Genomic DNA, 10,161 nt, shown 5'->3' on the forward strand with positions numbered 1-10,161 from the left:
GTGGAAATATATGTAAAAATGCACATGTAATGACAGTGAGAAGTAGACTGAGTGTGGAAAAACTCAGACATGTTAAAATTGCACTTATTGTTCTTAAGACATCTCAGAATGTAAAACAAAAAAATTGGGTGGTTTTATTTATAAATTACTATACAATGGTTCTACTGGTCTTGCCCACTTGAGAAAAAATGGTCTTTATGCAGCCCATGAACTAAAATGAGTTTGTCACCCCTAGTCTAAAACATACAAATACACCAGTAGTATTACATTCTATTTCCAAAACAAGGCTTTAAATCATATTTTTGATCTCTACTGCACACTATAATGTTGGCACAAGTTGATATCCTTCAAGGCAGAAGGATGCCACATGCTTGTTTTTAAGACTGTAGATGCAGTATCAAGTTCAGGTCCAATTTAAAAAAAAAAACCATTCAGGTTTTCTTATATCACAATATGTCTAAAGGCATACAGAAATTTGCAGATTATTTTATTCCCATTCACAGAGGTACAGCATGGAATCAAAGGACCTTTATAATGTACACACTACAGAATCAGCGGGTGTTGTATACAGTGATAGATTGATTAACAAGTTAAATATATTACGTTCTGATTACCAGGTGTCATCTGCAGAGTCAAAATAAAATAATTCTCTTCATATTAAAGTGCCTACATGGTGCATGCTCCCACCAACACAGTCATGAGCTAAAATACCCTTTCCAAGCTAAAAATATAGAAAGAATCTCATTTTAATTTGACGAGAAAACCTTCAAAAAATAAAGCATTCAGCAACCAAATACTTGGTAAACAAACTCGACTTGTAAATGCTGAACGTACTTAATGAATGTGTGCATGACAGGCAGAAAGCACCAACTTATCAAAGGGTTCGAGCACTTTCTCTTTTCCTTTCAGCTGTTACAGTGACAAACAGACTATGTGCCAGATGACGCCCTACAACACTTTGTTCCATTCTAAATCTTCATCCTCAAATTTCACAAACTAGACACGGCCAGTAGTTTTTAGAAGTACCTTCAATACATTTTTAAATCCTGCTACTTCAATTCTACCAAAAGCAAGGTGTTCCCGTCCTAGAATGAGTGTTACTGAGTTGATCATGGAACTATGGCGGGTTTTCTCAGGGATCCGAGAAGAGGTACAGGTAAAAGCAGAGGAAGACTCAGATTAAGGTGCTAATGTAGCCGCTGTTGTTGTGGGTGCTTGTAAAGATGGAGGTCTAGTTGATGCAGTCCATGATGTGGATCTGCAGAGAGTCCAGGTCCGGCAGGATCTCGTTGCACTTTGGACACGCGTGTTCAGGGATATTTCCGCCCTGCCAGTCTGCACCTACGAGACAGAGACACTGATCACAACCTGAACATGCTGAATGTGACAAATGAACTGAGTCGTTGATCCTGCATTTCCTCCCAGACTGTGTGTTGTCACAAGTTCCACCAAGCACACATTTTATTGGCTATACTGTCAAGATGATGAGAGTTAGATGAGAAGATTGATAGCACACTCATGACTGTAGGCTAACTATGAGGCTAGAGACAGCAGCCGGTTAGTTTAGCATAAACACTGGAAACAGAGGAAAACAGCTTGCCTGGCTCTGTCAAAACCAGGCCCCCAGAAAATGTGCTGTGCTTCTGAGGCCATTTTTCGTAGTGGCCAAACAGTGGAATTACATCCTTTATGTGATGTCATTTGGCCCATTGACTTGCATGTTCAGTGAATACATTTTTTTGACTGTTAAAACCCCGAAAAATGGCTTCTTACACTATCAGAATTTGATTAGTTTGATCCCATAGCATTTGGAAAGTCTAGAAGAGCTGCACAATTTAATTATTTTGTTCCCACTGAAGTTAGTAGAGTGCTAAACCAGAAGTAACAGGCTCAACCGGTGGAGGTCTCTATTGCACCACCTCTATGGGCCACACATATGCCTCTTCCACCAACTTGGAGCCAGTTCCGCTCTGGTTCCTGCACCTAAATTCCAACCACTCACTGCATTTTGACAAAAATAAATTAGTTAGGAACTCGAAAAGTTGGTTCTCAGCTGGAACCAAAACATAGCAGGTTTTTCTTGAGCCTAAGTGCACATAGTGACGACATCAGTGGGCATGTCATATTCTACAGGATGAAGACAGGATAATTTGCCACTGCTGTCTGCTTACGTTGATGCCGCATTCTCAATTACAATGGTTCTGCTCAAACCTGGTGGAAACTTGGGCTGGTTCACTAGATAGCACCAAAGTTCCGAAAATCCAGAACAGAGCCAGTTCAAGAACCAACACTAATTTGGTGGAAAAGGGATGACAGTGCAGAAGTAGAGTCAATTATCTGGGTAATTTTATATGCGGTAGATTTTTTTGCTTCATGTGCCACTAACAACTTTCACACAAATGAACGGGGCCCTGCCTCAAATTCTGTATCCAGCTCTCTTTTTACATCTATGGTCAAAAGGAAAAACTATTTGTTTAAACTAATCATATTAGATCATGTTTTGTCAATCCACACAAAACTGAATTGCAAATTTTTTTCATGTTGAGTTAAATACTGGAAAGATTTATTGGACAGCAAGTGACTTCCTTGAGTCTTGTCTAGTGTAGAACCCTTGTCAGTAACCTCCACAGTGACAAGAAGACTCAATGCTAGGTGTTCCCCTGCTTCCAGTCTCTTTGACTAGGCTAAGCTAGTCTCGCTCACCAGACCTTTCTCAAGAAAAGAAAGGTCTGGCTGGGCCAACTCTCACTTTAAGATTGGAGAAAAAACGCCCCGGCTGCTTGTATTTCTTTCAATCAATCACAATCGTTCTGGGCGGTGCCACAGCAACGGTGTGCTTGCAAAAATATTGCCAGGGGGAAACAGGTTTTAGTGTAACACGCCCACAAAAATATCACCTACAGGACGCAAACCATGGCAGAAAAATGGCTACATCCCTGCAATATCAAACACCGCAAAAGTTAGTAAAGGACGTGTTGAAAACTGCAACCGGAGGTGGTAGGGCGGGACTTCAGCAGGTGGCGCATTCCACCCAATGAGAGGCTGATCTATGCAGCGAACTTCCACCCACTCAGACTAAGGCTAAGCTAACTGTCTTCTGGCTCTAGCTTCATATTTAGCACACAGACATCATAAATCTCCTCATCTAACTTGGCAAGAAAACAGATCAGCGTATTTTCCCAGTATGACAGGCTAATCTTTTGAGGCTCTATCAATCCAGGTAAAAGTCCTAGTGCTTGGAAGGCTCTACTCAGGACATAAAAAAGGCATGTCTACCTCTTCCAACCAGAGTAGCACCAGCTCCTAGTGGATTTCCTCCCAGTGACACATGTCTCCTCTGCATCTCGTTCAGCGACCGCCTGCCGAGAGACAAAAGAAAAAGAGGGCTCTCAGAAAGTGCATTTCATTTAAGGTGTAAAAGCAAAGCAGACTAATCACAGGATTGTGCAGTCGTAGACGTGATGTTGGTGCAAATTCAAAATCTAAACTACGATAACCTAACTACTGTTCGTGAATTGTCAAGAAAGAGATCTTCTGCTCAATCTTTATAAGTTGCATACATGTATGTATTTATGCAAGATTATTCAGTAGTAATGGTAACATATTCTGTGACGAATCATATTCACGTCAGGATGAGAGCATGAGACATTTCCCCATGTGGCACGACAGTACCAAAACTGCCCGATGACTGACTTACCAGTCAGGATATATAACTTGTAGGAACCAGACTAGACTAAAAGGGAAGAATTTGCTGTATCTTTTTCATTCCTTGGTCCAGACCACCTGAACTGAACTACAGGTGTAAAAATTGGTCTTGTGTTTGACTTCATACCTGCCAAGTGACTCCATCTCCTCCTGCAGCTGGCTGTTCTGCTTCTTCACATACTCCAGCTGAGCAGCCAGACGCTCCCTCTCCTCATGGAGCTTCTCCCTCGCTGCTCGCTCTGCGTAAAAGTCTGAGGAGTAAACTTCAGCCTGCACGGAGAGAGAACAGCAAAAAGCATGACGACCACGTGAAACTGAAGGGAGCCATGTTGTCATGTGGGCTTCTGATACTAAGGGTCCAACTCTAGATGCAAGTGTTAACTTAACATCGACTCGTTATACTACCGCTGACCTGAGCCTGGAACACAGATATGGTCTCCAGCTCCTTCTCCTTCTGGAAGATCTCCTGCTTCATGTGATCAATGTGATCCTGCTTTTTAGCCAGGGCCTCTTCAGCAGCAGTCAGCCGCTCCTGCAGCTGGTCCACCACCTCCTTCTGCACCAGCTGAGACTGCAAGACCAGAGGGCAAAGGTCAAACACGTCTGGCTCTCATCATAGTTGTTTATACGCTTATAGCTGCATAAGGTTTCGGTGGAAATCAGTAGAATTTGATTTGGTTATCTGTTGTTAAAAGGGCACATATTATGCTACAAAAACTGACCTCTCTCTTCTTCTTCTCCTCTTTGAGTTCATTGTAGTCTTCAAACAGCTTGGTGTAGGCATCCTTCAGCTGGGCCAGGTTGCTCCTGTGAGGAGGGAAGGATGGGAGTCACTGATGACTCAATGTGTGTGTCCAAATATGTGCTAATCACTACTGGGAAATAGACTCTGACGATAAAATTGGGGGTTCAAATGCAAATCAGTGTCATGTTGTATGTTTTATCTGTACTTGCTACACTTGAACGTATTGTGTTATTGTCAAAAAGCAATCAAAAGTTTAGATTTTAATTTTTTTGGAGCGCTAAAGCAGTTGAGATTAACATGATCCTTCAGTGTCTCTGACCTCTCCTCCCCAGCCTTCCTCTGCTCCATCTGGCTCTGGGCCTGCATGCTGTCCACCTGCAGCTTCAGCCGGTCATTCTCCGACTGAACGGCCTGCTTTTCCACCAGCTGGGCCTTCAGGGTGGCCACATCCTGCTCCACATCCCGACATCTAAAACGCAAGAGAAAAAGGAAATATGCACAGGTCAGGACTAAGCACAGGACAAAGAGGAATGTTTGCTTTCCCTTTAAAGATCCAAACAAGATTTCCCTGTAATTTGTTTAATGGAACAGGAAAAAAATGCATAACATAAGCACATTATAGGTTGCTATTTTTGTTGGCACCTTCACTAAATGGTTTGCATGATAACATTCAACAGTGTGGACATATGTGTATGTGTGGGCCTAACCTGTCCTGCAGGTTCTTCTTCATGCCTTCTGCTTCATCCAGCTTGCTCTGAGCCTGCTGCAGTTCTTTGAACAGCGTCATCATCTGAGACTTCAGATTCTCCACCTCAGATGCTGCCTGAAATATTTAACATAGCATAGTGACACATGAACGTCATGATAAGGAGAGTAGACATTACAAACATCAGTGGCAATTATGGCAACGACAAAGTCTGAGATCAACAATGGGACACTGAGATTAGACATAAAATTAGGTTCTTTAAATGTACTGTAGAATGCTACTTTAAAGGGACAGTACGGATCTTTTGTAGTGGGGTTGAATGAGGTACTTATCCATAGTCAGTGTATTACATATGTCAGTCAGCATACCCCCAGTTTGGAGAAGCAGCAGTACCGCCACTAAGGCCAAGCAATCTACGGCTGTTATCTTAGCTCTCTGCAGAGCCACCAAACTTCATTGATAAAAAAGCAAATTTTACCTCGCAGAACAAAGGAGTTGCTAGACTACAACTGCCTTGATCAGTTAGTTTGTTTGTGTTACTGTGTGACTTTGGTGTTTTAAAGGTACAGTACAGATTAACCCAAGTCACACAAAAGCATAAACAAACTAACTGATTGAGGCAGTGGTAGACCAGGAACTCCTGTGCTCTATGGGGTAAAATTACTGTTTTTCTCAATGGAGTCTGGTGGCTATGGAGAGAGCACAGATAACCGCATAACGTTTTGCTGCTGCCCCCACCCAGAGCAGTACAGCTGAGCAGTACTCAGCTTCTGTGGCAGTGGCCTGCTTCTCCAAACTGGGGACATGTCCACTGCCATCTACTGTAACACAGTGACTATGGATAGCGTCCCATTTCAAATGATCCAAGCTATTCCTTTAACAACAGTGTCTGAATACAATGCTGCTACTTTTAGTATTTTCTTGAGAAAGTAAATATCTTTACCTCTTGCCCACAATCCTCTTTGGGCTCTGTAGTCTCTTCTGGAGTTGTCTGTGTCGATTCATCTACAGTACTCTTCCTCTCCTCCAGCTCTCTTATTCTGTTGGATAATTTGTTAAAAAAAACATGTAAGCTGAAAAACTAACACATTTCGAGAGATGAGATTAGATAAAAACCAAACAATTGCACTTAGAAGCTAATACAAAACAGAAATGTAGCGGCCATTTCCTGCCAATTTGGTCCAATTTACACTAACAGCCTGACTGTTGTGTTCCCTGATGCTATCAACTTAGTGATATATTAAGTAGGGAAATGCTCCTGAAGTTTTTGCCCTCACCTGGCAGCAGAAGACTGCAGATCAGCCTGCAGCCTCTCGGCCCGCTGCGTCTCATTCCTCAGTGACTGGAGGAGCTGGCTGACGGTCATCTCCTCACTGTCCATCCGGGATGCCGTCATGCTTAGTTCCGGACGTCTGCTGCGCTCTGTACCACACACATCATTCACACCAGCAACGCCTCCATCCTGAGAGGAAAAACAGATTTGATGTGGAATACCCTGGATGTCTGAAACAGGACAACTTTGAAGGAAATACTTATAATACAAGAGCATCTTTCTCATTTTCTTTAATACACGCATGCGCGTGTGTTGCTCTTTACCGAGACCCTGATGACCTCGATGAAAGAGTCATCGTTTGAGTCCTGGTCCGCCTTCAGCTGCAGCTCAGAGTTCATGGCCACCAGGTCGTTCTTCTCTGCCTGCAGGCGAGCAACCTGGGCACGAAGGGCATCCAGCTCTGCACCGTGATTGAGTGACGTCGCCTGGAGATAACAACACACTGAGTAGTTAAGGGGTTAATGTGGTTACAATTTGACAGAAACTTATTATCTAGTGCAACTTAAAGGGTAAGGCTGGTATTTTCAACCTGGATCTTATCTTCCCATGTTTTGGTGTTTAATGGGAACACCAGTTTTTGAAGTTGGTCCAGCAGAGTCCGAGAGGTGCAACATAATTGCTCAGTCACCGTCAATTTACATTTAAAAGTGCTTGTTTTTGCCACTGACAGGCTCTGATTATTATTTTAAGTGTCTGAAAAGTTTACTGAAAAGATCCTTAAAGAGACAGGCCATGTTATTAAAGAGTAAAACCAGAAAGAGCCCTGAAATCGCTATTGCCAAAACCCACCAGACTCCATTTAAATAAACAGTTATTTTATCTTTATAAAACACACTCAATTCTAAGATGATAGACACCAAAATAACACGAAAACCGTTGTGGCTGTTCATACCACTGTTTCAACATTCACCAGCTCTGGTTTGGTTGAAATAAACCCTTAACTCACCCAGTTCGATGTGAAAATATGCTGCCTCTGTACCACCTAAAATAAATGTTTATTTAAATGGAGTCTGGTGGATTTGGCGATGGCGATTTCAGAGCTTTTTCTCGTTAAACAAAAAGGATCTGACTCAGTTACCAAACAGTCCATCTCTGTAGGGATCCCTACCACAATGTTATCAGTCAGTTATAATGATAATCTGAGAGGTCTTTTTTGTTTTGTTTTGTTAAGTTTTTGTATTGTTTTAATACATGTCTTTTTCCCAGATGGCACACTTCAGTGGGTGATTGTACTTGTCTCTGATACAAATGTTGTATAATCCTGCAAAATCCAATAAAGGGGTTAGAAAAAAAAGTTAATCTGAGCCTGTCAGTGGCAAAAACACTTTTAGTGGATGCAATTTGAGGGTTCCTACAGTTGTTGCATTGCAGACTGTTTCACTTCTGTTAGCTGCAGCATTCTTGCTCAACACCACACCGATTTTAAGAATGGTTGTTCCCATTACTCACAAAAACTCTGGAAAACTGGGTCCAGGTTGAGTAACACCAAAGTGACCCTTTTACGTACAATGAGACAGACAAATCTCAAACGAAGATATATAAAATAAAATATACAATATCATGATATATCACAAATAAGTGGGAATATCAAGGTTACATCCTCACCAGCAAGCCTCCCCCTGTCTTCCCCTCCTCTATCCTCTTGGTCAGCTCCTGGTTTTGGATGGTCAGCGCCTCCATTCGGCCCCGAGCCTCCTCCAGCCTGCTCTCCAGGAAGTCCCGCTCCTCCCGCTGCTTCTGCCGCCACACAGACAGACCCTCGAAACGCTCCTTCATCGACAGGTTGGTCTGACGCAGGGCCTCTGAGTGACAGATGGATGGAGAATGTAAATAAATACACATTGTACTAGACAAGTCATTTGTATTATCTCTCTTTCCATAGTGATTAGGCCTTAACTGTCCTAACACACTTCTCCAGCTGGTCTATCAGACTACAACTCTGAGACCCCACCCTGACATGGGCTGTCAGGAACGCAATGTACACTGACCTTTGACCCTGGACACTTGGGCAAGACCTGATAAGAGTATAAGACTGGAAAACTAAAATAAAAAACATTTTCCTCACTAAATCACACCTACTCTCACCTTTCAGGTCTCGGTTCTCTTGGATGAGGATGTTCATCTGCTGAAGGGTTTCCTCCAGCGTGCCAGACTGGCTGGGAGAGCGAGAGATGTCGCCGTTCATCATGGGGCCTCCAGACGCCATGACGCTGAGAGGAAGAAAATAAAAAAGGAGACAGAGATATTTAATCTTGTCGGTAGTTTGAATATTGATAAAGTACTGCTAATGGCAGTAACTATCAAGAGTAATAGTGCAGTAGCAGAAATGAAAATGCAGTTTACATCCTTTAGTTCTTGTTTCATCTCAACTGTGACAAACAAGATTTAAATATATAGTCAAAACAAGTGACTTATTTTTGATCTTGATAGATTGATAATGTGTGTGGAGATGGTGGGATTTACTTCACACACTTTAAAATACTATGTATATGTTTGCCTTTAAACAAATAAGAATGACTCCATTTTGTTTTTATTCTACATAATTTAATGTCAGAATTAAAAACATCATATACAAATAGGGAATTTGGACCATTACTTTAAACCCATTCACGTTTCTCTGTCTTCTTTATTTTACTTACGTGTTGTCATGTCAACAAAGCATAAAAAACGCTCCATGCTGACATCATGAAGTGACTCAGGGCTTCAGCATGCAGTTATCTCAGCAGCAGGTCACATGCTAGTTTAATTACATTACAGTAACAGAGACAGCAGTGTGTTATACACACATTTCTGCCCTCACACAATGACTTCCTGAATGACTGTCACAAATTAATAATAGCAGATAGAAAGGCTGAACTGCAGCCCACTTCAGAAATAACGTGCTACTGCGAATACCAGAGAAATAAGTGCTACTTTAACACCACCATAGTGAAGTATATACACTCTGTGGCACTGTAAAAATGTTATAAAAATGTATTTTTTAATGTATAGTCGTATAATTTTACTTTCGCTTTCTGTAGGTGGGCCCATCCGGTGTGCGACTTACTGGTAAACACTGAAAAGTTACCAGTAACTTACACAACACGGATATGATATATGAGCCAAACTGCGTCACAGCAAAGGTTAAAAACCAGAATAAATGTTTAACTCACCTGTTGTCAACTCGGGAACTAAACACAGGCTGGATGTTTACTCCAAAAACACACACAAACACTCTGAGATGGTGAAATGTGTCGATCAACCTTGTGCTACTGCTTCTGGTGTGTAGCAACGTCAAGTCATGTCCGGAAACAGGGCGCTTCCGGTTATTATTTTCAGAATAAAATCACAATTTGTCATAACTTTTTTTTTGTCTGAAAAAGGTACAAGAACTATCCTATTCAAATGTTTCCTTCTTCTTTTAGATTTTTTTCTTTCCATTAAAGATACTGTTTTAAGTTTTTTTTTTATTGGTCACTAATGTAATTTAATTTTGGTTGTAAATGGTCCCTCTGAGATTAACAAACTGTTTTTAATTAAACTAAAAGCTATCAGTCACCCAACAGAACCAGGGGGAAAAGCCACAATGCGATGGAAAAGAAATATGCAATTAGTAGACTAAAACAACTCTAGTCTGATACAATTTAGCTAATGATACAAACAACATAATCTTTCTTTCTATTAACCTACAAA

General features: G+C 41.6%; 1 protein-coding gene across 1 annotated transcript; it reads right to left on the minus strand.

The window, feature by feature from the left end:
- Positions 1–470: 470 nt before the first annotated feature.
- optn (optineurin) lies at positions 471–9,796 on the minus strand. Its single transcript, XM_049566704.1, has 13 exons — positions 9,642–9,796; positions 8,575–8,699; positions 8,095–8,291; positions 6,753–6,914; positions 6,434–6,618; positions 6,100–6,196; positions 5,158–5,273; positions 4,770–4,919; positions 4,428–4,512; positions 4,118–4,276; positions 3,833–3,975; positions 3,277–3,359; positions 471–1,341 (listed from the first exon to the last, which is right to left on the minus strand). The coding sequence occupies exons 2-13, from the start codon at positions 8,693–8,695 to the stop codon at positions 1,232–1,234; spliced, it is 1,608 nt and encodes a 535-aa protein (XP_049422661.1). The 5' UTR covers positions 8,696–8,699; positions 9,642–9,796; the 3' UTR covers positions 471–1,231.
- Between the last annotated feature and the right edge of the window lie 365 nt (positions 9,797–10,161).

This window comes from Epinephelus fuscoguttatus, linkage group LG22, assembly GCF_011397635.1.
Source record: "Epinephelus fuscoguttatus linkage group LG22, E.fuscoguttatus.final_Chr_v1".
Lineage (NCBI taxonomy): Eukaryota > Metazoa > Chordata > Actinopteri > Perciformes > Serranidae > Epinephelus > Epinephelus fuscoguttatus.

Coding starts and splice junctions, on each gene's coding strand:
- optn (XM_049566704.1), bottom strand. CDS start 8,695: ATGGCGTCTGGAGGCCCCATGATGAACGGCGACATCTCTCGCTCTCCC. Junction 5,274..6,099: donor AAGAGGATTGTGGGCAAGAG/GTAAAGATATTT, acceptor TAAATATTTCAG/GCAGCATCTGAGGTGGAGAA. Junction 1,342..3,276: donor TGCTACTCTGGTTGGAAGAG/GTAGACATGCCT, acceptor TCTGTCTCGTAG/GTGCAGACTGGCAGGGCGGA.